The sequence below is a fragment of the Coturnix japonica genome, chromosome 1 (genome assembly GCF_001577835.2).
Source record: "Coturnix japonica isolate 7356 chromosome 1, Coturnix japonica 2.1, whole genome shotgun sequence".
NCBI classification, from domain to species: Eukaryota; Metazoa; Chordata; class Aves; order Galliformes; family Phasianidae; genus Coturnix; species Coturnix japonica.
In genome coordinates this window covers 69,931,360-69,959,081 of record NC_029516.1, presented here as the reverse complement: position 1 = coordinate 69,959,081, position 27,722 = coordinate 69,931,360, and the positions used below count along the sequence as shown (strand labels likewise).

The 27,722-nt window shown below is 41.3% G+C and overlaps 2 protein-coding genes across 3 annotated transcripts; both read left to right on the top strand.

Annotated features, from left to right (window-relative positions):
- Positions 1-474: 474 nt before the first annotated feature.
- On the top strand, positions 475-18,441 carry LOC107319140 (antigen WC1.1-like). The gene is made up of 16 exons (XM_015873785.2): positions 475-541; positions 2,904-3,218; positions 5,269-5,577; positions 6,358-6,672; positions 7,370-7,681; positions 8,129-8,446; positions 9,178-9,492; positions 11,741-12,055; positions 12,616-12,678; positions 12,765-13,079; positions 13,278-13,313; positions 13,690-13,827; positions 14,599-14,694; positions 15,480-15,548; positions 16,454-16,606; positions 17,030-18,441. The coding sequence occupies exons 1-16, from the start codon at positions 475-477 to the stop codon at positions 17,134-17,136; spliced, it is 3,243 nt and encodes a 1,080-aa protein (XP_015729271.1). The 3' UTR covers positions 17,137-18,441.
- Positions 18,374-27,466, top strand: GSTK1 (glutathione S-transferase kappa 1). Of its 2 annotated transcripts, XM_015873737.2 has the most exons (8): positions 18,377-18,522; positions 18,869-18,950; positions 19,676-19,804; positions 22,211-22,311; positions 23,316-23,351; positions 24,115-24,231; positions 24,734-24,827; positions 26,023-27,466. In XM_015873737.2, the coding sequence occupies exons 1-8, from the start codon at positions 18,457-18,459 to the stop codon at positions 26,070-26,072; spliced, it is 675 nt and encodes a 224-aa protein (XP_015729223.1). In that variant the 5' UTR covers positions 18,377-18,456; the 3' UTR covers positions 26,073-27,466. The 2 variants fall into 2 exon arrangements, with proteins under 2 accessions (XP_015729232.1, XP_015729223.1); XM_015873746.2 differs by lacking the exon at positions 19,676-19,804 and having other exon boundaries at positions 18,374-18,522.
- The last annotated feature ends 256 nt before the right edge of the window (positions 27,467-27,722 follow it).

Genomic DNA, 27,722 nt, shown 5'->3' with positions numbered 1-27,722 from the left:
CTTTTGTTTGGATTTTATAATGAGAGTGCAGTTGCTCCCAAGGAGATTGATTAAATTACAAATGTAGGAATTCTCTTTCACTTTTTCATTCCAAAGTGAGACCAAAGTTCTGCACTTCCTATTGCTTTATCAGTTGAGAAATAACCATTTTACGTATTGCTCCGCTTGTATCACATGTTAATGCCAATAGTGAAATGATGATTTCGATGGTGATGTTCGGAATGCAGACGTTCCGCATATATGGTCACAGGCACAACTTTCAAATGTTATTGGAGGCTTTGGTTCTTTCAGATTATCTGTTGATAATGTCTAAAAAGGTGAACAGTATTTCTATTGGTTCCTCCATATAGCTCATGCTAGGAGGTGAACCTATATATTTCCTCCTTTGTAGTTATTTGTGAGGTGGAGAGCAATGCGTGCAGAGAGTTTGGTCTATATAGTGCCTAACAGAATTTTCATCTGTCCACAGTAAGGATGGCAATGAAAGAATGTCTTTCAGCTTTAGTGTTGTGGATCCTTCTCACCATTCAGGTTTCCCAAGGTAAGTACATTAATTTGCGTAAGTTACTCAGCTAGGAAGAGAATGTAAATTCAGTATGAACTAGTTGTTTTTCCATTAGTCTGTAAGACAAAATGTTGAGAAGGTGTTTAAATACATTTGGCTTTAATTCTGCCAGGATCACCAAGGATATTGAAAGAAGAGTAAGCATTTGTAAGCGTTCTACATTTTGATGAGATATTAGTTAGTGAACAGCTGAACTGTAATGGAAGCCTACTGGGTACGTTTTACTACAGTCTTGCCTCCCTTGTTGAGCTTTGTGTAGGTGGAGTGAATAACTCTAGGTTTTTAATCAAACCCAGTCTGAATGTTGCTGTGTGTAGTGGTGTTTGACTGGGTAGTGTCTTCCACTCAATTGTTCCTGGCTGTTTGAATTTTGACACTACTTACCTCCATGCTGTTGTAGGGCTATGCACATATATTTGAAACTAACAATAAAAACCAGCTTTTGGGGTCCATGTTTTTGTCTTTATACACACAGAGCTGGTAATATGGCATTGTGCCTGAGGGTTGCATCCCTGTGTGATGAAAGTCAGACTTTATGGTTGATGCTTTCTTTAATGTAGCAGAGCCCTAGTCTTCAGGTGCAGAAGAACAGATTAATCAATTGAGGATCTGTTTGTTTTAGTCCTGAATGTGACTAATGGAAATATGTTATCTGGTTCCTTTAGTAATGAATTATGATTTTAACTTTAAAATGCTTTCTTTGTTAAATGTATGTTTTAAAATATCTCTCAAGTACGAAAGCTTTCTGTAGTTCTTTGTGCTACGTATTGGAGTGAATTTTCCCCAGGAAATTTGAGAAAAGAGTTCACACTAAAATATTTTTAGATGTTGCTACTTGTCATCCACTTGAATAACCTCCCTGAAACTCTTCATGTTTCTGAAACTAAATGACAGTCAGGAAATTGTGGGGAAGCACAGCAGTATTAGCACAGAAGTAAAACCATTGCCTGTGTACAAGAACGATTCTGTATCGCTGCCATATTGTCTGACTCTGAACCAGGAGACAATCAGACTATATGCAGATGGAGGCAGAATTGCATTTTAGTCAACTACTGCAAGCATTTTTCTTTGGAAAGAGATTATAATTAGTTGCTGCTGGAAGTAGCTTTATCAATTTCTGCAATAGCACTGACACGGGGAATTGAGAGGAATTAGATTTGTTTTAAAATAAAAAGCAAAATGATTGATTTCTGCTTCACAGTGTCAAATGACAGCAAGTGTGATCTGCAGGAACATCTCTGCTTTGAAGAAGACAGAGAATGTGATGCTTTTCAATCCATACAGTTTTGAGAACTCTTTCAGCAAAACCTGAGGCTCTTATTACAATTTAGTTGTTTTTTGTTGCAAATCTGATAAAACAATTGATTAACTCTGAGAGGTGTCCTTCTAGACTACTTTCAACTGTCACTTTTTGAGAACTCCTACAAGCATCCTTAAGGGGTATAGCAAGGGCCATCTTCTCCCATGATAATATGGCCAGCAGAACGTAGGTCTCACCAGCAAGGGCCCAGGCTCACAGTACCCAAGAGAGGCAAGCAAGGCAGTAGTAAGCTTCAACCAAGAGCCCAGATCATCAGGCGCGTTCATGGTGAAGGGGTACATTCAATGTCAAACTGGGAAGTCACTATACAAATCAGGGTAATGTCCAGTGATGGTAGCAATCTGTGGGTCAGTATGTATATTGTAGAGCCTGTGGCCAAGCCAGCTGTGTATAAGTTGGATGCAAGCACACTTACAGTGCATCTCAGGCAGTGACCAAAGTTGTAGACACTCTTAAATGGAGTCCTGAGGATATGGACAGGGTACATGGATGGAGATCCCAGCTGGGGTAAGTCAAGGCCAATAAGTTTTATTAGTGAACTAAGGGTACTGACAATCAGATCAAATCTTACTTATAAACACTGGATTTAGTTTTCTATTGTAAGCTAGGTTATGAAACAGTTCCAGTTTGGGGTCAAAGTTCTTATCTGTAGTTTGTCTGAGAGGAATAAATCGAGGAAGAACAATAAAAAGAAAGGAGAAGCTTCCATTGTAGCCCTTACGAGATATAGGCCAGGGACATTACTTGGCATTCCCCATCTCTGATAGGTCAGGAGAAGAGACAGCTTGCACATCGTTAGAAAAAACTTGTTTTATCAGTTTTGTTATCTCAAACTTGTAAATACCAACATAACATCCTGGAAACAAAACAAATAAATGAGAACTTTATGTGGGACTGTTTAGAAAGATGACTCTTAATAAGATTTAAGAGTAATAATAGTCTCGTTAATCATCTGCAAAAGATAGTAATGATAAGACTGTCATTCTTCGTAACATTGTTCTATCTCTGTCTGTGAAGGGGGTGATGAATTGAAGCTGGTAAATGGAACTGGCCCATGCTCTGGGAGAGTGGAAGTAAAACACGAGGATCAGTGGGGAACTGTGTGTGATGGTGACTGGAATAGAGAAGATGCTGAGGTTGTTTGCAAGCAAGTAGGATGTGGATCTGCTGTTCAGGCCCTTAACAGAGCTCCTTTTGGAGAAGGATCTGGACCTACATGGTTGTATCGAGTAGAGTGCCGTGGTAATGAATCTGCTCTCTGGAACTGCCCACATACAGGCTGGGGTGGCTTTACCTGCCCTCATTATTTTGATGTTGGAGTCATCTGCTCAGGTAAGAAGTTATATAACCTTTAATAATAAAGACGCCCCTTTAATAATAAAGATCCCACAGTGCAAAGGAGCTGAGATCAACCTTTGTCCTAGATGGATAAAGCCTAGTAATATGGTCAGCACAGAGGTAATGCTTTCTCCATGGCCTCTGAACCCAAACAAGTCACACCACCAATGAGACTGCTGCTTACCACTTGTGTATGTCTGCTTTGCCTTTGCGCAGCAGTGATACAGGACAGAAATAGACAGAGAAAGCAGTCAGGTCACATAGGCATGGTTTACTCTTGGAAAATCCATGCTCACTCTACTTGTTTACCTTCATCTTCACCTGCTTAGAAATATGGTCCTGGAAAATTCACCCCATGAATTTCTCTGACCAGCCTATAGTTATCCAGGTTGTCTTTTTATTCTTTTCTGAAGATGAGTGCAGCATTTGCCTTTTTCCTGTTGTTAGGGGCATAATATCTACAACCTTTTGAAAATGGACTCATTTTAGAGAGAGCAGACTTGAAAGAACTTTGTCCAGTTTAGATATAGCACATTGCAGCCCATGGATTTATTTAAGTCAGATTCTCTCTCCTGAACTGTTTGCACTTTTTCTTCTTTCCTGCTCCGTTTAATATCTGGAAATTCACTATTTCAGGGTGACTAAGGGTGGTCAGGCACTGGAATGGACTGCCCAGGGAGGAGGTGGAGTCACCGACCCTGCGGGTGTTCAAGGAAAGACTGGATGTTGTGTTGAGGGACATGGTTTAGTGGGAGCTATTGGTAATAGGTGAATGGTTGGACTGGATGATCTTTTAGGTCTTTTCTAACCTTGGTGATTCTATGATTCTGATTCTAAAGGCTACCAAAGATTTCCATAACTCCAACCAGTTCTTCTTTGCTCCTGAATAGACATCATGTCCACGTTTCTTAAATAAATGCAAGGATGAGGAGTCCATCGTTTCCCTCGGCAGCCCATTCCAATGCTTTTCCACACTATCTGTGAAGAAATTCTTCCTAACCTTCAGCCTAAACATTCGCTGGTGCAACTGGAGCTGATTCCTTTGTGTCATATCACTAGTCATATGATAAGAGACTTCTTTTAGTTGTAGAGAGCAACGAGGTCTCCCCTCAGCCTCTTTTTCTCCTGACTAAACAATCCCTGTTCCCTTAGTTACTCCTCATAAATCTGCCATTCCCTTCACTGAGCTTCATTTCTCTTCTTTGCACGTGCTTGCGCAAACCAATATCCTTGAAGTGATGGACTGAAAACTAAAACAGTATGTGAAGTGCAGCTTTGCCAATGACAGCATGAAGATGTGTGACCTGGAGAATTTCTTCTTTTGTTTATAGAAGATTTCATCCAATTCCTTGCTTTAATGGGTGGTTTGTAACAAACTCCCACCACGAGATCAGCCCTACTAGCCTCTCCATTGATTCAAGGCCACAAACTCTCCCAGGCTTTGTGGAGTCACTATTGATAAACTCAAGATTTCCCTTGCCATTACCATCAGTACTCATCTGAATAACATTTTCCATGCTCCTGCTCAGCTATAAATTCATTGTAATGATTGTCTGTGCTGCACAAAAATAAATCCATTACTATTTCCAAATAATGTCTGCTGAGAAGAAAAGCATATAAAAGCACTTTTTTCTTCTTTTTGAGGCATTTCAGTATCCTATTCCTTTGAATAGTGAAGAGTTGGGGACATATGCTTGTAAATACTTATGTATTGATTTATTTATTTGTGAATTACTATTGTTCAAATATTGCAGATGTTCAGAATTCCCCTTATTCTAGGGCTTCCCAAGCACTTGTTCAAGATTTAGTATTTTCACATACTAAAAACACAAATGTTCCCACAAACTGTTATTTTCTCTCATTTTAATCTTGCCAGCAGCATACAAATATTGCCACAACTACTATTTAAAAGTCACTGGTCCTCAGAGACATGCATGCCATGTGTCTTGCCTGTGAATGCATGAGAGAAATTAAATTAGACCAGTGTAATCAACACTCAATACTGATTTTGTTGTTTTATGCTCCCCTCTTTCCTTCCACCCAGGTTTCTCAGGTCTGCGTCTGTCTGGAGGAGGCACTGCTTGCTCAGGACACCTGAAAATAAAGCGAGAAGAAACTTGGACTACAGTCTGTTACTCATACATTAATTTCAATGCTGCCTCTGTTATATGCAATGAGCTAAGGTGTGGCCAGGCTGTGGATGTCTCGAGAGGAGTTCACTTTAGAGACAGACGTGAATTGCTTTGGCAAGAAGAGTTCCACTGTGTGGGGAATGAGACTCACCTTGCACACTGTCCCAGGATGTTACATCGTAGTAAGGCATGCTCTCATGATGCTTATGTTCTATGTTCAGGTGAGACTTTGGACTGATAGATGTAGTTTACATGTATCCCAAGTTTTCTTCGTGGCAGCCCACTACTCTGAACTTCTGCATATTTCTATGGTCCTTGGAGTTCTAGGCCTCTTGCACAGTCTCTTACATTCTACTGAGGGTCTGCATTTAACACATCCTTTTTGACAACTTCACTTTGTCACCAGGGATGGAGACCTCAAAAGATCTGTAATTTCCTCTTATGATATTAGAGGCATGAGCTCTGTAGTGTTGGGAATTCCTTCCTTGTCTTTCTCATATGCATAAAAGGGGAAATGACCAGAGCAGATAATCAGGAACATGGTAAAATGCATTTTCTGCTGTTATTGTGTATGTTAAACTTTGGTACTTCAGTTAATTATAAAACTGGGAGAGGGACAACTACATACCTCTGAAAAATCATAGGAGATATAAGTTACAAACATTTATTTATAAAGAAATAAAAGTTATTGGAGGCCTGGGTGAATATGGCTGTAACTATGAGGTATCATTATTAAAGAATTTCATACAGTTTGGGCTTTAAATACAGCTAACGTTACACCTACTTTATATATATATGTATATATGTATATATATATATATATATATATATATATATATATATATTGCTGATTAGACATAGAAAACTGTTTTCTCAGCTTAAAACTAAAAACGAGGCAGAGATGCTATACTAGTGTTAGTAAACTAGATCTCTCTTACAATTTTCTCTGCAATAGCACTGAATAACAATACAAATATTTAAGTTCTTTATTATTCCTACAGGCTATGGTGGATACAGGTTGGCAAATGGCAGTACCGCATGTTCAGGGAGAGTTGAGCTTCTTCATGGAGGCTCATGGGGAACACTCTGTGACTACTTGTGGAATTTTCCAGCTGCCAATGATCTCTGCCAGCATCTGGACTGTGGAGTTGCACTATCAGTACCAGATGGAAAATCTTTTGGAAAAGGAAATGGGTCTTTCTGGAACGGTACTTTCAGCTGTAAGAAGAATGGCTCGTACTCCAGAGACTGTTCTGTGAGTGTACTAGACCAGAACAAATGCCCTGCTGGAAATGTTGCTCGTGTGGTGTGCTCAGGTGAGCAATAGAAAGGGCTAAGATAGGAAATGAAAAAATGTTTATTTGAGACAGATATGGACCCAAAAACCAAAGGGTATCTGTACAGCCAAGCTCTGTATTTAGCCTGCTGCTACAGGTATTTCCAGGACTGCACTTCACTCTCACCACAAGGCTGCTCATGCTCTGCAAAGGCAAGAGTTAGGGAAGGGCTGTTCCTTGGAGGAACAAGCTGAGTCTAGATGGTGAGACAATATGAGTGCATCCACCATGGTATAGTCCGAAGCATCTGAACACAGAGGGCTGAACTGGAGAGAACAGTCAGGAACAGCAGAAGACAGGATAGTTACACCAACTACATAGTTAAGGCAAGAACTGAAGGCCAGGTTCAGGCTTAATTGAGGCCTTGGACCAATGGTCTGAGATGAGAGACCCAAATATATCTGGTCAGAGTTGTTAAGGTTCACTCAGAGCCTTGAAATCCAGTGCCTCAAGATTAAAAATTGCAGACCAGCTTCTGATTTCTAATCATTCTTCTTAGTAAATCAGAGGGACTGAAATCTAGTTACATGTATGTAAATTCTTGTGACCAGTGGAGGCATTTTTGCACTTTCTCATAGCTAAGGAAAATTCATTTCCATTTCTAAGCCACTTTTTTTTCATGCTCATGAGAAGTTACCATTGTGACATCTTGGTATTCATTTTCTCTTATATTCAGGGTGCCCAGGGTACAGATTAGTGAATGGCACCACATGCTCTGGCAGAGTGGAAATCCGCCATGGAGATACATGGGGAAGACTCTGCCGCTCCCACTGGAATTTGCAGGCTGCCAACGTTCTCTGCTATCAGCTGAACTGTGGCTATGCAAAGTCAATCCAGACAGGAGACAGTTTTGTGGATGGGAATGGGCCTGTATGGAGAGATGCTTTTCACTGTAACGGGACAGAGTCCTGCCTGTGGGATTGTGCTCAAGTGACTTTGGGCAATCCAACCTGTTCAGCCAAAGAAGTAGCCACTGTTGTTTGCTCAGGTAAGTCAGGAATGGGTTTTTATGGGTTTTGAAACTTCAGACCAAAGCAGTCTTGGTGATCTCACTTTACCAAGTCATGTGTGTCAGCTTATATTTGATGTCATTCCTTCACTACCCACCCATCACCCTTCTGTCCCCAGTTTCAGCTTAAAAACTTCATTTAGAAGGATTTCACTCTAGAAGAATTCACATTATTTAGATATGCCTGATTCCTCCCTCACAGGATCTTGCCTTTTAGCTGGGTACACCTTTCTTTCTTCCTATTGCAAAATCTTTTGGTCATAGAAGCAAGCAAAGCCTTACTACAGGCTGTCTCCTTAATCATTGATGTGAAATACTCTTTACCATCCTATAAATCTGACTTCCTTCTCTCTCCTGCACATTATTTCTACTGTGATAACAGCAGTAGATTCTATTCAATGTATTTTCCAAACCTTTTGAGCCCAGGTCTTGCTGAATCACTCAGACTCTCAGATGGTCAGAGCCGCTGTGATGGGCGTGTTGAAATCTCCCTCGGTGACATGTGGGGCAGAGTCCTAGATGACGACTGGAACATGAATGATGCTCATGTGGTATGCAGACAGCTTCAGTGTGGAATAGCCAAGAGAGCCTATTACCTTCCAAGATCTGAACGAGGCATCGGTCCTGTGGGCTTAAGAAGTGTCCAGTGTGATGGAAATGAGACTCAGCTAATGCTCTGCAAGACCTCCCATTCTCAGGTGCTGTCAGCAGGAGTTGCTGAAGATGTTGGTGTGATTTGCTCTGGTGAGTTACTGTGTGAAAAGAACAGAATGCTTTCTGTGGTTGTCTCTAGCCAACTTTGAGCTCTGGTCTCACCAGATCTTAAAGAGGCATGGATCAGAGTTTGTGATAGTCACCTACTTGTATATGCTAAGAGATAAATGATAGACAGAGAAGAAAGTGTAATTCACACATTGCTTTCTTCATCTGAAATTCTTAAAGAATTTAGCTCACAGAATCATAAAGAAATAACAGGATACAGAAGTCATAAAAGCACTAATTTGTCAGTGACTATCACACATTTTAACTGACATTAAAGACCTGAACAGGTTTGGTTTTGTGAGTCTTCTATATATGTATAGGCACAAGCAGCCTTTCTAAATATGCACATAAACAAGAACTATTGCTACATATCTCTTATTTTGTAACACATCTGTTGCAGAACCTGTTTTTGATTTAAATGTGTTTAATTAGAAAACAGCTTCTCAGACTTTCTAATTTAAGGTGATGCCTGAATATACTTACCATGACTAGACTACTACATTGGTGATTACCAACAGGAATTCCTTAAACATTTACCTATTGCAGGAGTAGTCCTTTGCCCTGGTGTTGTTTTAGCATCACAGGAGTTCTGCCTAAGAAGTCATAATAAATGAACTGGAATCTAACAAGAACATGATGCCTCAAATGTGCTTTAAATTGACAAGAGCATTATCAATATACTCAGTATTGTCCATTGCATTTTCTTCCTGCAGAGAGCCGGCAGATCAGGCTGGTGAATGGAACAAAACGCTGTGCTGGGAGAGTGGAGCTTTATCATGATGGTGTCTGGGGCACTATCTGTGATGATAACTGGGATCTATCAGATGCAAATGTTGTTTGCAGACAGCTGGGATGTGGATATGCCATCAAGGCATTAGACTCTGCTCATTATGGAGAAGGCTCAGGGCAAATCTGGCTGGATGATGTGAACTGCACTGGGTCTGAATCCAATCTCTGGGCATGTCCCTCTAGGGCATGTGGTCTTCACAATTGCCAACACAAAGAGGATGCTGGAGTCCTATGCTCAGGTATGTTCAAAGAATACATTTCATAGCCTGTGGGTTGAAAGAGAACATGAATGGGGAAGCTGAGAATTGGTGGAGTCTTGCTTGGACAGCTTGTTATTCTATCCCGTCTGCAGTCATGGCCCATCAACACAAAGGGGTGTACTGAAGTCCTTATTTTGCATTCACACATGTACATGCAAAAGTGTATGCTGAGGAATCTGGGAGATGAATTGGACTGTTACTATACCAAGAGGCTCTGGTTGCATGTTGTGTGGAAGGAGGTCATCAACTGTTAAGTGCCAGATTGTTTAGTAGTAGATAGGGGCAGTACAAAGGTCACAGACACCAAGTTAAAGAAGTGCGTTTATCTTTACTTAAGTTTAAAGCAATGAGATCATAAGTACAATGAATGCAGTGTGCAGAACTATTACTGCATGAGTAATAACAATAGTGATTAAGAAAGATACATCACCAATTGCCCTAATACTTTACCATCATCCAGATCCACAGTTGCTAGGGAGCCCCAGTTGCAGTGAGGATTTGGAGAGCCTTTCCCAGCAACTGGGAGGTCCTACACAGTGCATCCACTTGTAGGTGAGGTCTCCAACTTCACTACAAGAGGGTCCAGCTTTTATATTGTTGAATAAACAAGTTTACGTGACAATTAGGTGGAAACATCTGGTTTCATTCTCCCTTTGGATTCCACCTCAAGCCTGGCCAGGGCTCAAGGAGGAACCAAGGAAGTTTGTGTACTAGTAGGCCTTGACACTATGCTTCTAAACAAGGAAAGGTTAATACATTCTCATAATGCTTTATCTAAGCTACATCTCTTGCTAATGAGATGTTTTGTCCAAGATACATATTTTGCTAATGATCATACTTTTTGCTGATTATATATTTTGCTAATGATTGGATACTGATGATATATAATGCTGAGTTGTGAGATTCATCTAGAGGTCAACTTTGGTTCAAGGCCTACTGTTCAGGCCTTAGTACTTCACAGACATCTGAGGGACATTGTTGGAGACATGACTTAGAAGGTGACGGTCCTTGCTGTAGGGGATATGCTTCTAGAGGGGGATGTGGCCTGGAACAGATAAACTTTTGAAAGGGTTGAAACCTGTGGAGGGCAGACATTGGACCAGGTACAACCTCTGAAGGGACTGCAGCTTGTGAAGGAGTCATACTGGAGCAGAGAAAAATGAGTAAGTGCAGTGCCAACTTTCTGCATTGCCATTCCCCTCAGCAAAGAGATTTGTAGGGATGGCAGGGATGTGGTTGTTAACAGTAGGTAGCTAAGTACCACACAGCCACTCTATTACTCCCCCAGGTCATCAGAACAGAAGGAGAAAATAAGAGAAAAAGAAAGCTCATGGGTTGAGAAAAAATACAGGGAGATTGTTCACCAATTACCATAGTGGGAAAAGACACTCAATTTAAGAAAGATTAATTTAATTGATTGCCATCCTTCGTGAACTGATGTTATGTAGGCATCCCACAGCCTGTGGAGGAGCTCAGGGTGCAGTAGTGGATGTGGTGGTCACAGCTCATGGAGAACCCCTGCAGGCGTACGACCTGGGCTGGAGCCGCAGCTCATAGAGATGAGCTCCATGTGGGAGCGGGTGGTCTGGGAGGAGCTGCAGCTCAAGGAACACATGCTGGAGCACTCCATTCCAGAAGGACTCCATTTTGTGGTAAGAAGCTATATTGAAGCAATACTGCAGCCTGTGGGACACCTCAACTGAATCCATTCACGAAGGATGGCATTCTACAGGGGAGGGACTCCATGCTGAAGAAGGGAAAGAGAAGAAGAATGGAAAAGTATCAACATCAGCCTGTTATGGACTCGCTGCAGCACCCATTCCTCACTTTTCTGAGCTGTTTTGGGTGGAGACAATAGAAGAAGGTGGATGAAGGAGGATGTGGTTAAATGACAATTAGTCAGGACTGGGGAAGGGGATCTAAGGTGTTTCTCTATGTATTTGTTTAATTGTTAATGTTTTCTGTTTTTTTTTATTATTATTACCTAAAACAACTGTTAAAATTCTGTTAACTGGCAATAAGTAATATAAAGTGGAGATCAGTTGAATGATAAAGTACCAGCCAGTCCTGTGGATTCTTGGACTGGGACAACAGACAAAATCAATAAGGAAGTGGCTTCTATTGTTTGAATAGTAATACTTACTGAACTGTTGGTCTTTGGAAACAGGACAATGAAATGTGTGTTGAGTCTTGCCCTCTGATTTCATTTTTATATCCTTACTTTCAGAGTTCCTGGCTCTGAGGCTGATGAATGGCAGTGACTGTGCTGGACGGTTAGAAGTTTTCTACAATGGGACATGGGGTAGCATTTGCTCCAACCGTATGTCTCAACTCACTGCAATAACTGTATGCAAACACTTGGACTGTGGAGATGGTGGGGAAATTGAAAGAGATTTCAAATACGGCAGAGGTTCTGGGCCCACGTGGCTGGATCACATTGAGTGCACTGAGCAACACAGCTCTCTCTGGCAATGTCAGTCAGACCCCTGGAATCCTCAGTCATGTGGTACCCGAGCAGAAGAGACCCATATTTCTTGCGCTGGTAAATACAAATGCACCCATGTGGTACCTCCCAAACACACATCCACACTTGCATACGTGGAAAATGTGATGCTTTCCTCATGTTTATTTGTTTCCAGTTTATATTATTCAGTTTCATGAAATTGGCACAAACACTTTGTCTACATCTCTGCTGAAAATGAGTAAATTAAAATGATATCGGTGTTAAAATCCAAGGGAAACCCCTGACAGGATGCTGCCACTGCTTATCTGTACATTAAAGATCTGTGAAATCCAATTAGTCTGTGAGATTTCAGTTAAAATGAGACTATTCAAGAAGAGTAGGGACATGTATGTATTTCTGTATGTATGGAGGCAAAGCATTGCTTATATACATATAAATACATATGCATGCACATAACCATGTGCAAGTGTATGTTAGTTCGGTTCTAAATTATCGTTTCTGGTGCCTGCTTTTAGGACAGTATTTCATATCTGTGGGTTCCCACTGAAATAAAACAATTTTTAGATAACATTCAGATCTCTTGAAAGGCACTTTGAGAGAAAAGAAAGCAAAGTCATCAGAGTGTTTGATTTCTGCAGGAAGAAAAAAAACAGTGACTCCAGCCACATTTACTGAGTGTCCAAACTCTACAAGCTGCTCAGGTACTTCTACCCTTTTGTTTTTCCTTATTAGTCTCTATGGACCTTACTGCTCTTCAGGCAATGCAGATCTTTCTTTTATTCTGAAGACAGGGAGAAGTTACGTGTTGTAGGAGGAGAGGATGAGTGCTCAGGAAGAGTAGAGATTTGGAATCAGGGTTCCTGGGGAACAGTCTGTGATGATTCCTGGGATGTGGCTGATGCTAATGTTGTATGCAGGCAGCTGGGCTGTGGTTCTGCTGTGTCTGCTCTAAGTGAAGCTGCCTTTGGGAAGGGGACAGGTCCCATCTGGCTGGAGAAGGTCCACTGTAAAGGAACAGAACTGTCACTCTGGGATTGTCCTTCCAAGCCTTTGCTTGGCAAAAACTGTGATCACAAGGAGGATGCTGCTGTGGTTTGCTCAGGTTAGTAAAATGGTCCTTTGGTTCATCACATAAACTGGGGAGGGAGATGGATATAGGAATATTATCCTACCGGCCATCTGCCCATCCCGGTGATTAGCATCCTTATAATTCTGACCGAAGGAACCTCACAAATTATATGAATATATTCTTCCTAAACAGTTACCTCTTCCTTAATCTGGACTCATATTCATTTTGTAGGTGCGACAGAAACAACAGCATCTCCCACTAGAGCAGGTAAAACATTCCTTCTTCTCCTTTTTTTTTTTTTTTCAACCCATCAAATTAGGAACTTTTATTGTCATTGATACCGCATATCAAGTAAGTCAGAAGTATATCAACCTGCTTTGGCAGGGGGGTTGGACTCAATGATCTCTTGAGGTCCATTCCAACCCCTGCAATTCTGTGATTCTGTGATATTCCAGCTCCCACAGCCTCTTGTAAAGGAGAGTTGAATGGCGCTATTTCTAGCTGCTAAATTCTTTCTCCTTGAGCAGAAATTATTCAGCAGATGACCTCACTCTGCTACTGTGAGCACACAAGGAGGCTTCAGAGGAGCAGCCTTTGGGCTACTGGGTTCTTCTCTGTGTGTTTCCTCTTCACTTTCATTTAGCTTCACCCCGCCGCCCGGAGGCAAACAACACGAGAGTTTCAGCGCCTGTCATCCTCTGCATTATCCTGGGAGCCCTTCTCTGCCTGATTCTTGCTATTTTCGCTGGACAGATCCAAAGAGCCCGGGCACAGCAGAGAGGTTTGTTGGTATAAAATGCTTCCTTGAAATGGCTGGCAAGATTTTAGCTGCCTAGGGTAGCAGGGGAGATGGTTGGCTGAGGTAAATGACACCTGCTGCTGCACTGAGATTTTCACTCATTCCCTGTCAACTAGTACAACTGGAAACTGACAGCAGTCAGGACAGCCACTGGGAGCCTTGGGTCTGGTCTTCCTCTGTAGGGGACTTGAAGTGAGCTGCCTATGTGGAGAGAAACAGAGACAAGGAGACAGGGGAACTGGCTTAAGAGTGGAAAGTGAGGTCAATCTGGAGAAACAGTTTTGCAGTGAGAAACAGCAGAAATGCAGGTAAGGACAGGGTATCAAATCAGTACAGCAACTGGAAATCTCACAGCTAGTAGCACATTAGATCTCAGACAAATAAGTAGTAATATCTCCAGTTCAGACTGTGGATCTGCATGAGATCTTTCCCTGAAGTGCCATAAACATCTGGAAAACTTTCAGTCTCTTGAATAAAGGAGTTATTAGAAGATAAAGCAAAACACAAAGAAACTTAGATCTGCAAAGAGACAGAATAAATTGAATGGATTTGTAAACCCACTTGCTTCCTCACCCAATATCTAAGGTGTCTTTGTCAAAATAAACTTTTTCTCCATGCTTATTCTTAGCCAGCACCTCTTAGTGACTTTCTGGGTAGTGACCAGATCGTGTAGACCCTGTTAGATCCCCCCTTTTCATGACCATGGCCTGAGTATGGATAGAGACTGTGAATGATCATGCATTTTACCTTCAGGCTCCAGGCTATCCTATGACTCCTTCAATGAGGCTGTCTATGAGGAAATTGATTATAAAGTGATGAAGGAACAGCAAGGGATGTCCGGCCTCTCAGGTATGTGTGTTTTGTTCTCATCAAGAGAAACAAACTGAAGCTGATTTCTTCTGGTGGCCCAATCTGAAACTGTGCAGCTCACACATTTATCAAGAAAATAATACTGTTGACTGGCTTCCTTAACTCATTTACTTAGCCTACCAGTCATAGAATTATAGAATTACTCAGGTTGGAAAAGACCTCAAAGATCATCAAGTCCAACCGCAGCCTAACCATAGTACCCTAACTCTAACAACCCTCTGCTAAATCATATCTCTGAGCACCACATCCAAACAGCTCTTAAACACATCCAGGGATGGTGACTCAACCACCTCCCTGGGGAGTCTATTCCAGTGTTTACAGCCAGTCCTTTTATAACTGAAGTCACTCAAATGATTAAAGTCACTTTCCTATATATTATACCATGCATTTTTTTCTGGTTGATCTTTATGTTCTATGAACCAGCATGGGTTTTGTTTTGTCGTTGTTTATACCTTATATCTATATTAACTTAGCCACCAATCAGTAGCAATATAATTTGTTACTTTACATCAAAGGTCCTTCAGAACCATATTTAGGTATGTTCCCTGTTACATCACTATAGCTGCCTTGATAAACAGCTATATTAGAGAGCAATAAACAGAATGTACATAATGCACACTATCAGTCATACTCAACCCCATACTACTTGACTTAGATATATAGCTTCGTGGATCTGCAACCTGTTTTTCACATTATGCAGTTCAGCAGCTTAGGAGAGTTTGCTCCGATATCACATTTTCTCATTTGCCTACTTTCTTATTCAGAGGCTTCCACAAATGAACAGTTCTATGGTGGAGACAATGATGAAGGAAATGGTCCCGGAGCAACTCAAGGTAATGCAAGATAGGGATCCTACAATGAAAGAGACTTCTAATTTCCAATTGAATTGGTGGGTGAAAAAAATGAAATAGGGGCACTTTGATTAAATTTTAATTTCGTGTATTGATTATATATGTATTGTGTGTGCATGTATAAAATATAAAACACTGGAAACTAAGGTTCACTGGGGCTTGGCTTCCAGTTAAGTACAGGTCACTGAGCTCCGAAGTAAACGTGTAGCTGGCTTTATTCAGCACTTTCTGGTCTTCATTTGCACACTCAAACCTGCTGTGGAAAGCTCTTAGATCAGGACTCTGTTTTAAGGCAGCTTTCCCTCATTAGCATCTGTGATTGGTTTCAATGATTCCCCTCTCTAAATGCAGTGGAAAATGAGAGATGGGGAAAAAGAACTGCAAATAGTTTTCTCCAGAGGTTTGGCCCAAGTTTGCATCCAAACATCCAGAGGCAACAGCACATGGCAGCTACTTAGCTAGACTTTTTCACTGAAGTTTAACAGAGAGTGTTTAAAGTAATGAAAACACAAGGAAATAGGTGCTTCACTGAGATAGAAACAGAGCCATTTCTTATTGGGCAATCATGAAACAAAGTGAGGAACACTACTCTGACAAAATTCTTCCACTAACTGCAGTCTTCCAGATGTTCGTCGTGTTCATCTTCTGTGTTGGTTTTTGCTTCCTACTTGTTACAACAATGTATGACAATTACTGGAGCTATATCACTGTGATACACAGATACACAGCTATATCTGTGATGCAGAATTCCCTGGAGAAACCTTAGTTTCTTACCATTCATTATCATAGTACTGTCACTATTGCAGGCCTTATTTTTGGATCACAAGCTAGTGCTCTCTCTGGTGGAAGACGTATCCCTGTTACAATTAATACCTATACTGTTTCAGAAGTCTTACCATTGCCCAAAAACAACCTGGACGGTGGTTATGATGATGTAACAGATGCTCCTGGACCTGAAGATGCTTCTCTTTCTGGGCAGAATAAGCAAGAAGTCATTGGGGTCTCAGAAGAATGTGACAGAAACAAGGATTCATGGAAAGGTGTGAAAAAACCACCCTCAATCAGTAAAATGAGTTACATCCTCTTAGTAAGATTTCAGACACCAACAATGGGTTGATCATTCTCCTGTGGTAGCCTTGGGAGGATCCAAATTATGGCATTCTCTTGGGAAGGACAAGGCTAGATCTATGAGATTTGCAGATAAAGAGAGGAAAAAAAAAAAAAAAAAGCTTTTTAAAAACTTGAGGTGGTTAAACATGGAATTGGGCTCTTTTGGCACACTGAATAATTGCTTTCATTATAAATGATTATCATTAGAGGTCATTAAAAATGTTTATTCAGGAGGAGAAGCTTTTCTCAAGTCTTTCTGGAGGAGGCAAGAGACAGCCCAGCTGCACAACCATGCAGATGTAACACGTGCTGAATGTGCATTTATCTCAGTGCTCTTCCCTTCATGTTTTCAGACCGGAGCCCTAATGTGTCAAGACACAGAACATCTGAAGCTCAGAGAGATTTATCCCCTGCTCTTGAAGACACGGGGTATGATGACATCGAAGAGCTGGGACAATGATGGACACTGCTGAGCAGTACTGAACAGTTTAGGAATACATCCCTGTTCAAAAAATGCTAATTGGAGGACCAGAAAAGCTTGCATTTATGATTAGCTTTCATAAGTTTGGTTTATTTGCAGAGAAGTATTAACATACATAGAAGAAATACAAACATAATTGTGACAGTTTCTCAAACTTCCCTTGACTGCTTGGACAATTTTGCTTTCTTTCTTTTTCTATACTCAGGTAATTTTTCAACATATGGTGTTTTCTTATTAAAAACTGTTTAAAAAGATCTCTTCACAAAGGTATGTTTCTGTCAGGGCTTTATGATTTTTGTTTTCGGCGTTCCACATCATAACATCATGTAGCGCACGGGGAGTTAAAGAGTTCATGCTCCAGTTCCATGCAGCATCGATATTTCCAGGTACCTGGTTCTCAGAAGAGAAGAACTACAAATCCCAGAAGACTTTCACTGTTCTGTTTCCATTTTCCATTTAGAGGGAAAGATAAAACCTCACACAAGTCACAAGATGCTCCCTTTCTTTTACTTCTCAGTGTGTGCTCCCAAGCCATCTCACCTCCTGCATTAGAGTAAGACCTTCAATTTTGGGCACTCTCTCATTTAATTTGATTTATTAGCTTCAGTTCCAATTATATTGTATTATATTATCTCATATTCCACTCTCATATTTAATGAATTGTTTTTCACCCTTAGCTCGTTGCTGCTGTTTTGTTTTAGGTCCATCTCCCTACCCTTTCCCCTACCCCCTTCCCCCTCTCCTGGAAAACTGGTCGGTGGGTCCCTCCATCCCTTTAGTCACAGATCTGGGCCAAACCAGCCCTAAACCTTTTATAGTTTCTCCCCCAAATCCACAGAACTGGAGATTACTAGGAATGGGAAACGAACTGCAAGAAAACTACTGATGCTGCGTAAACTCCTTCTGTATCAGAATACAGTTGTTGTGAAGAGTTAGGAAGGGAATAATAACCTCTTTTTGTCACATGCACACACACAAAACAATCAGTTACTTCTTTCAAATAGAAATGCAAACTGCCCGAGGGAGAGCCGCTCAGTGCCGGTACGTACTCTCCGTCGGCTCCAACAGGAGAACCGGCACCGCTCTTTCGGGTAACCATGCCGGAATGAATAAGGCAGCTCCCCTGTGTCCTCCCCAGGAGTTTCCTCTCCTCCCACCTCATCTCCCTCCCCACCAGGGCCGACTTACGTGAGCGGAAGGGCCTCCCCATCAGCGCCCGCCTGCCCGGGCTGGGGTGCGCTGGGTAGTGGGGGCGTGTCGACACGGCACCGCAGGGAACGGGAACGGGAAGGGGCTAAGATGGGTCGTGTGCTCGTGGAGCTCTTTTACGATGTTGTGTCTCCTTACTCCTGGATGGGGTTCGAGGTGAGGGGAGGAGGTGTGGGGGGAGACCGCTCCCGGGGCCCACGGGGTTCCCTACAGCCGCTGCTCCGACCGAGGGCCGGAGTCAGCTGAAGGGCGTCTCGCTTCCCTGCCCTTTGGGGCTTCCCCCGCTGCTCCGGAGTCACTGTTACACGGGATCCCTGCTTCATGCTTTGTTTTGCCCGTGACGTGTTCGGATTGTTGTTTTTAATCCCATTTGTCGGGGTCCTTTAAGTTTCTTCATAACGTGTTGAAAACCGGAGGTGCTTAAGGAGGCACGTCCCAGCCGAAGGCTTATTTTCTACTTGCAGACATCTCTATTAACCTGGCTTGCCTTTCTGTGTTGCAGGTTCTCTGCCGATACCAGCACATATGGAATGTTGATTTACGCTTTCGACCTGCTTTCCTTGGTGGCATCATGCAGGCAACCGGTAGCTAATGTGGGGAGACTGGCATTCTTTAGATACTTCTGTGGGCCAGCACAGTGAGTGCTGAACTCTCAGATCCAACCTTTAACCCATATTTTGTCAGCAATACCAAAGTAAATATAGGCTCGTGGAGTTCAGCAGTGACCTAGTTGGCTGCAAGGAGTTTTGTGCTGTTAGTGCTGTGTACCCCCAGCACTTACGCTGTCTGTGGAATGTGTAAATGCCGAAGTTCCTCAGTCCTAAAATAGAATAACAATAGTTCTACACAGAGTGATTTTCTGCAAGTTTGGGGTTGAATTAAAACCAGAATAAATCTGTGGAACTCTTAACAGTTTGTTACATATGTGAAGGATCAAAGAACATCATAAAATAGCACTTGGGGCCCTATTAGGATTCCCTTAAATATATAAACCATGACATGAACAATCCTCCACCTGTTTACCCGTGCATCGTTTTGTACTTTAAAAGTCATCAACACAAATCACTGCCAGGGTGTTTTTACCTTCATTTAAAACTGGTTGTACTAATTTATACTACCAGTCTTTGCAAAACCAAAATAAATTGTGTTTAAATCATGGAAAAATCTGTATATGTTTTACTAATACTGTATAAAATTGCACTTCTCGGGTGTGTGTGTAGGTGAGGCTAAATTTGTCACGTTTTATTTTGTCCGGTGTCTTTATAGCATAGTTGAAATCTTCTGCTTATAGTAGAACTCTTTCTGAAAGGTAACAAGCCTCCAGCAATGTTGCCAAAGCGTGCGGAATACCTGCTGAAGGATATCAAAAGGATGGCAAAATATTATCAGGTGCCTTTAACAGTTTCACCTGATGTATTCCAACGTATCATTGGTACAAGTAAGTAAATAAGTGAGCTTAATACTTGTTAATCATTGTTCAAATCCTCCATTGCAGGAAAGGCTAAGAAATAATGAAAAGCCTCTCAGTTGTCCAATTGGATCTTGTAATTACTTAGAGATAACTGCACCCTCTGCTTGCCAAAAGTGTCTATATAGCAATGCACGTAGTGTGGGAAATAACCAGGGAGGACTAGAGATCTGTGTGAGGTCACAGACAGTGGGACAGCTCTTGTGACTGGAATGCTGTAATGGATGGCTCTGTCCTTTTAAGGGAAGGCAGACTGGTGAGGTGAGGTGGTGAAGTTGCCCTTTATGTGAGAGAGCAACTAGAATGTATTGAGCTCCAGCTGTGGGGGGGACGATGAACAAGTGGAGAGCTTGTGGGTAAGAGTCAAGGGGTGAGCTAACATTGGTGATGCTATTGTGGATGTGTACTACAAGCCGCTTGATCAGGAGGTGGAAGTGGAAGAGGCCTTTTACAAACAGCTGGAAGTAGCCTTGTGATCCCCAGCAATGGTTCTCATGGGGGACTTCAACCACCCTGATGTTTGTTGGATAAGCAACAAGGGCAGGCACACGAGGTCCTAGTTCCTGCAGTGCATTGGTAATAACTTTCTGATGGAGGTGGTGGAGGAGCCAATGAATGGGAGTGTATTACTTGACCTTGTTTTTACTAAGAAGAAAGAGCTGGTTGAGGATGTGGCATCTGAGGGATGCTTGGGATGCAGCAGTCATAAGATGAGGGAGTTCATGATCTTGTGTGGAAAAAGCAAAGCATTGAGTAGAATTGCTACCCTGGACTTCAGGAGAGCCAACTTTGACCTACTTGGAGGTATTCCATGGGCTAGAGTGCTAGAAGTAAGGAAGGCCTTGAGAGCTTAAACACCACTTATTCCAAACTCAAAACTGGCAAATCCCTAAGAGTAAGAAATCAGGGAAAGGTGGCAGGAGGCCTGTGTGGATGAGCAAGGAACTCATGGATAAACTAAAAGGAAAGAAGTTCTATGAAATGCAGAAAAAGGGACTGCCCACCTAGGAAGAATATAGGAATGTTGTCAGGTCCTGTAGGGATTCAGCGAGGAAGGCTAAGTCCCCCATGCAAAGGAGGTGATGGAACAGCTTGTTCTGAATTCCATCTCTGAGCAATTGGAAGAGAAAAAGGTTATCAGATGTAATCAATGTGGATTCACCAAGGGGATATCATGTTTGACTAATTTGATGGCCTTCTATGATTGGGGGTGTTCAAGGAATGACTGGATGTTGTGTTGAGGGACATGGTTTAGTGGCAGCTGTTGGTAATGGCTGAATGGTTGGACTGGATGATCTTTTAGTGATTTTTCCAACCTTGGTGATTCTGTGATGATGAGGTTTAACAGGTGCAAGCATAGAGTCTTGCACCTGGGGAGGAATAACTGCACACATCAGTACAGGTTAGGGGATGACCTGCCAGAGAGGAGCTCTGCAGAGAAGGACCTGGGTGTTCTGGTAGACAACAGGTTGACCATGAGCCAGCAGCGTGCCCTTGTGGCCAAGAAGGCCAATGGTATCCTGGAGTGCATTAGAAAGAACATGGCCAGCAGGTGAAGGGAGATTATCTTCCCCCTCTACTTTGCCCTGGTGAGGCCACATTTAGGCCACTGTGTCCAGTTCTGGGCTCCCCAGTTCAAAAAAAAAAAGACGGGTCTCCTAGAAAGAGTCCAGCAAAGGCCAACAAAAATAATTAATGGCCTGGAGTGTCTCCCATTTGAAGAAGGGCTGAGTAACCTGAGTATGTTCAGCCTGGGGAAAAGACTGAGAGGGGATCTGATAAATGTTTATAAGTATCTAAAGGGAGGTGGGAGGCAAATGGATGAGGCCAGACTCTTCTCAGTGGTGTGTAGCAATAGGACAAGGACTAGTATGTTAAGTAATACTTGAACATAGTAAGTACCATACTACTAACATGCACAAGAAATTCCTTACAGTAGGGGTGATGGCAGCATTGGAATGGCTGCCCAGAAAAGTTGTGACACCTCCTTCTCTGGATATATTCAAGACCCATCTGGGTGCCTGCCTGTGAGACCTATTGTAGGGTACCTGCTTTAGCAGGGAGGTTGGACTCAATGATTTCATGTGGTTCTTTCCAACCCCTGTGATTCTGTGAAGATTGATTCTCTGTCCATAGCCTCTCCATGTATCTATTAGCAGTATTAAATCTGTGTGGTTTTTAACCATTAAAGGAAGTTCTGGGGAAATAAACCTCCAAATTAGCATTGAAGATACTGTTGATTCAACGTAAGTTTTACTATTTGGAAATAGTTACAAAGAAGATTATACTTTATTTAAGTAATACTTCTTAAGACTCTTACCTGTTCATGACCCTGTGCCATGTTTCAGCATGTTTCTTTGTCTCCATTAATTCCAGACACACTTGGAGCCATGCGTTTTATCACAGCCATGGATATGACACAACCAAAGTACTTGGAACCCTTATCTAGAGAGTTCTGGTTACGTTTTTGGTCACAGGTCAGTATTTTATGAAGCCATTGCCTTGATCCTTTCTGTCACCATTCCAGACTCATTTCATTATGTGTTGAATATGAGTAAAAGAAAAGTCTATCAATTAGAAGTCATGGAAGGAAACATGAGGTCATAAGTGTTTGCCTTGATTCCAGCTAGGCTAGAGTTCATTTTCATGGGGGCTGATACGATGCCATGTTTTGGATTTAAAAGAAAAACAGTGTTAAGAAAATGTTTTAGCTGTTGCCAAGTAGTGCTGCACAGAGCCAAGGATGATTCAGCTTCTTGTACAGCTCTGCCTGTGAGGAGCTGGGATTGCTCAAAGAGCAGGGTGGGGACAGAACCAGGACAGCTGATGTAAACTGGCTGAAGTGATATATTCCATATCATGATATTGGAGGTCTTTTCCAACCTTGGTCATTCTATGATTCTGTGTGTAATGATAAAAATAGGGTTTTTTGGCTGGAGGAAGGCTGCTGCTCAGGGTTTGGCTGGACAGTATTTGGCAGATGATGAGCAATTGAATTGCACATCACCTTCATGCATGCACACACACACATGCATATGTATGTATGTATTTATAATTTTCCCCTTCCTTTTCTGCCCTATTAAGGTGTTTTTGTCTCAACCCACAAGTTTTACCTTTTTCCACTTCTCTCCCTTATCCCCACTGTAGGGGGCAGGGGTGAGCCGATGTATGTAGCTGAGATGCTTGCCAGAGTAAACCACAGCAGTAATTCAGGAGTCACTGCAAGAAAAGGATTTGCTTCTAGTTGTCTTAATTTGCTGTTCCTTATTTTCAGCATGAATTGTGAGTCCTATAGGCCGAGTGAATCAGCAGTTCATGTCCGAACAATATTTGATTAGGTAACTTAAAACTTTGCCTGAAAAAACTCCAGTGGGGACAACTAGCATTGGTTTTTATTTGTTTTCATAGAAAACTTGCTTTCAAGTCCAGAACTGAGCTCTTGTTCAGCTTCACTGAATTTCTTATTTTCTTCTTTCAACAGCATGAAGATATCAGTAAACCAGAGAGTATTTTGGCTGTAAGTCTCTTCTTTTTGTTATTGTCTCTGCATTTCTGGTATAGATTAGAAATCAGAAATTGTAATTGTTCGCTATAGTGTCTTTTGCAAGTGAGATTTTGTTTTTTACAGTTAAGGCTGTAACGGCATCTAGCTTTATGTGTTCCTTTTTAAGGGATCTCCTTTCTACGTTCTTTTATTGTTAAGTTCATGGAACATGAGGAAAAAAAGAATTGTCTGTGCCGAAGAGATGCGGTCTCTCCTATCTGACATCGCTATTTGAAACTGGACACTCGCAGTCCAGCTGTTTCCCCAGAGTCTGGCTGATGCCTATTTGTGGAGCTTCATACTTAGAACTCGAAGTAATTTAGATGCTCCTTGGCAGTCTTTGTATCCATGTTCAGCAAGGCAGGGATGTAGACATCTCCTCATTTGCTTGTGTCTGTTTGTTTATTTTTCCTGCCCCTACAGCAAATATTAGACCTTCCTCTCTTGTAGAAATAGGCCATCCAAAGCCACAACAGGTCCCAGTCTCTTCATCAGAGTATGCAGAGGTGAATTTATGTTACAAAGTGATTGAGAAATAGTCTGTTGTTTACTTGATACAGTTCCAAGTGTGCCTGTGGTATTATTTACTTTCTTTTTAACTCAGTTCTTAGTTAGCAGTAACTTCTTGTAACTTCCTATGGAAGCAGTGTAGCCTCAGAATCCTGCTTAATTAATACATGCTAGGAATTAGAATATTTTTTATTAGAGCACGCCTAATTTCACTGTCACTTGTCAGGTAGCAGAAAAGGCTGGGCTGTCCTCTGAGCTCACCCAGAAGCTACTTCAAATGATTTCCACCTCTGAAGTGAAGGATCGTCTGAAGGAGACAACTGAGGAAGCGATAAAATATGGGGTGAGATGCTTCCAATGCCTTTTGGTGTCACAGCTATGCATATCTTCCCTATTAAGAAGGTTAGGAAGCAAGGACCAATGAAGATGATGGTTAGAAAGCACTATACAGACCATCTCTCTTTTGCTTTCTGAGCAACTAAATGCTAACTTGCTGGTAATTTATTGCATTGTCATCTGGGAAACCCATTTAGCCCATTCTGGCTGGTTGACAAGGATGGGCAGCTACAGGGCCAGAATCAAGAGATGCCATCTGTCACTGTGTGACATAAAACTGTGGGTTTACTACATTGCTTTTCTTGCTCATTCAGGAGGGGCATACAGTCTTTGAAGATTCCTTTACTTTCTGATAGTTCCATTAGACTCATCTTCCAGAATGAAGTTCAAATGAAGGGGAGGGAGAAAAAAAAAGTCAACATTTTCAGATTTGATTCCTGAAGACTGAACATGTGCCTACAAAAGTTTGTTTCATAACACTCATCATTTAATCTCCATGCTGTCAATAGGCATTCGGGATGCCTGCTATTGTGGCACATATTGATGGAAAACCTCAGCTCTTTTTTGGCTCTGATCGTTTAGAGCTGCTAGCCAGCAATATAGGTGAGTGCGTATCTAATAATACCACTAAACAAAATACTATTTGTTTTTTTCAAATATTAAATAATGTTGAGTATACTTCTCAAGGGGTGAAACTGCTGTCCGGAATGTATTTCAGTACATTTAGAGTGAACAAATATGTAGTCCTTTTTCCAAGCAAGAAATAATTAGCGTTCTCCATCCTTTCTCCTTGATATGTTTCAAGATTTTGTGTGCTGCATGCCATTCTTAAATTACTATTAAATTTGTTTAGTTTTCCAAATGTTCATATTTAACTATTTGATACTTGGCGTTACATCTTTGATAAGATTAAGGCTATGGGTGACACTGACTTTCTGCTGTTCTGACATTTTTACCTTAAATCTCTTCCTTCTTAATAAACAACATGCTATCACAGCTCTTGAATCCATGGCTCATTGGTACTTTAATACACAAAAGTTTAAACAGAAATCCATTGATTGACCATCCCCTTGGAATGGGAATGTATTTATTTTCATTTCCCTGTTAATAAAACATGCATTAACTTGGTCACCTGAGTTAGAGGGAATTGACTTCTGACCTTATTGGCTGCACTTGGGGAATAGGAGAACAGTGACCAGGAAGAGCTGTGCATGTAATGAAGTCCAATGCATTTGTGGAAAAAATGTCAGCAGCAGATTATTATTAATGCAAATTAAATTTGGTCATAGATTAAACTGAAAGAAACTTTTGGATGCTTGTTTTCTTTTTTTGAATGGGTTTGGATTATATAAAAATATTCTTAATGAAAATGAGAGTGAGGAATATGAAGTTTTAAACAGCCATTTTGATAGTTTCTAATCCTAACTGGAATCCTAACATCCTGCTTCCACTGGTTTCCACTCCAGGTTGTTTCTCTGAATCCCCAGCCTTCTACCCTTTTCCTCTTCCTTACCTCCAACCACTGTAAAGAAGTAGTTCTTAAAACAAGTGGATTCAGCATAGCAGAGAGTGCTCATGACTTGCAGAATTTCAATGTTGCTTCATTTGTAACTGTGCAATAAAGGATATTGGAAGCTGCCTGAAGCATTCCAGACAGGATAAATATTTGTATTCCATCATCAGTATTTACCCTTCAAAGGAAGAGTAGGAATGGACATTCAGCTGCAGAAATGTGACTAGATAATTGTTTCTCTGTATTAAATTTTAACTTTCTCTTACGTGCTGATTTGTCTTGCAGGTGAAAAGTGGCTGGGACCAGTTCCTTCAGCTCCAAGCTCCAAAATGTGAAATGTTTTGGGGAGATACCTAAGAATGAAGAGACAGCACATACATATACAGTTGATCTTCAGTGATTATGCATCCAATTCTATAGAGAGATGACTTTCTCTTTTTTTAACTGCTATTTTGAAGTACTTCAAAAATAACTGCTCCATCTAATGGACAGTATTTATATGTGCACTCATGTGTCTGACATTGGAGATCACCACACATGTGCATTCATAGACACCGGCTCTAGCCTTTGCAGAGGTTTCTAATGAAAGTTAATTTTGCAGAATGATAGGGAAGTTAACATCCACATAATCACCATAGGCTTTTATAAGTGCCTTCAAGCCATGTTGGAGAGGTTTTTGACCATTATACCCCTGAACCGTGCTACTTTTTATCAGTGTTATAAAACTAATTCTGATTAATACATTATAAAACTAATTCTAATTGCTGGTAAAAAGAGTGGCTAAGATCTTGCTTTAGGCCAGGCCGCTGTCAGTGACTTGATTCACAGTGCTGTCTCAGAAATGGGTAAAATGCACTTTGTGGAGGTAATGAGCTTTGGTGAGAAGTTGGGAAAAATGCAATAAATGTCTTGAATTAATTTGATGGTGAAAGCTGGGTTCTCGTGATGTTTTATCTTATGAAAGAGCTTGACTTAAGAAGCAGCCTGTGTGGCAAAACTGTGTTGGTTTGGGAGATGGATCTTACGAAACAGATCTTACAGACTGTTGTGTGTTTTCCCAGATTATCTTCAGGGCTGTCAGATGCACTTGAAATCAGCAGAGATGAAATACTTAGAGCCTGATGTACTACAATTTACACCATTTACCCACTGCTGAGAAAATTAACTAAATCCAAAGTCAACTTTTTCCTTACCTTGCTTATTCTAGAATAACGTAGAAGGAGCTACTTCTCCTTCTAGACTGAAACACTTGGAATGGGGCTTTCATTTCATACTAAAAAACACTGAATTTGGCCTCTGGCTCCAGACTGCGTTTCACTGCCACACCTGTTTTGTCTATAACTTCTTTTCTAGAGAAGTTCTGACCATAAAGAGTCCAACAAGTACTGAAGTCTTTCTCCAGCTTTCCCATAAGTTCCCTTGGTGCTTTTTTCACTTTGTGAATCGATCTACTTTTGTGCACACAAAAAAAACTAGTTTGAAAAATAAAGCAGGTTCTAGCAGGGACAGCATCGTGCAGTCAAGCCAAAAATGCTGATACTGAATATATCTGTGCAATCTGAATGCCTGATCTTTATGAATATATGCTCTCATTGTATTTGTCTTCTCCTCCCTCTGCTCCCTCTCCCAGGCCTCCCACATTTTGCTTCAGGGTTTAAGGAACCCGCCTATCATCACTTATCAATGCCATGTTTGAACCAGGAATTAAATACTTTGTTAAATTCCAGGATTTAAGGCCTTTTGCTTTCTGTAATCGTCTGCTTCTGTTCACCTTAGACATTTCACAGAACACGAGTGTGATGCCTTTCAGATTACAGCCTTCTTACTTAGACTGTTTTATGTTACTCCTGAGTGGCCTTCATACTATGCAATAAGGATAGCTTTGAGTTCTCAATAGTGCAATTTCATAAGTAGTATAGTTTCTAGGATTTCATGCTTAGCTGTATTACAACATTAAATTTGAATTATCACTCTTTTATTTGGAT

Coding starts and splice junctions, on each gene's coding strand:
- LOC107319140 (XM_015873785.2), top strand. CDS start 475: ATGGCAATGAAAGAATGTCTTTCAGCTTTAGTGTTGTGGATCCTTCTC. Junction 542..2,903: donor CACCATTCAGGTTTCCCAAG/GTAAGTACATTA, acceptor CTGTCTGTGAAG/GGGGTGATGAATTGAAGCTG. Junction 7,682..8,128: donor AGCCACTGTTGTTTGCTCAG/GTAAGTCAGGAA, acceptor TTTTGAGCCCAG/GTCTTGCTGAATCACTCAGA.
- GSTK1 (XM_015873737.2), top strand. CDS start 18,457: ATGGGTCGTGTGCTCGTGGAGCTCTTTTACGATGTTGTGTCTCCTTAC. Junction 18,951..19,675: donor TGGCATCATGCAGGCAACCG/GTAGCTAATGTG, acceptor TCTTTCTGAAAG/GTAACAAGCCTCCAGCAATG. Junction 24,232..24,733: donor AGGAAGCGATAAAATATGGG/GTGAGATGCTTC, acceptor TGCTGTCAATAG/GCATTCGGGATGCCTGCTAT.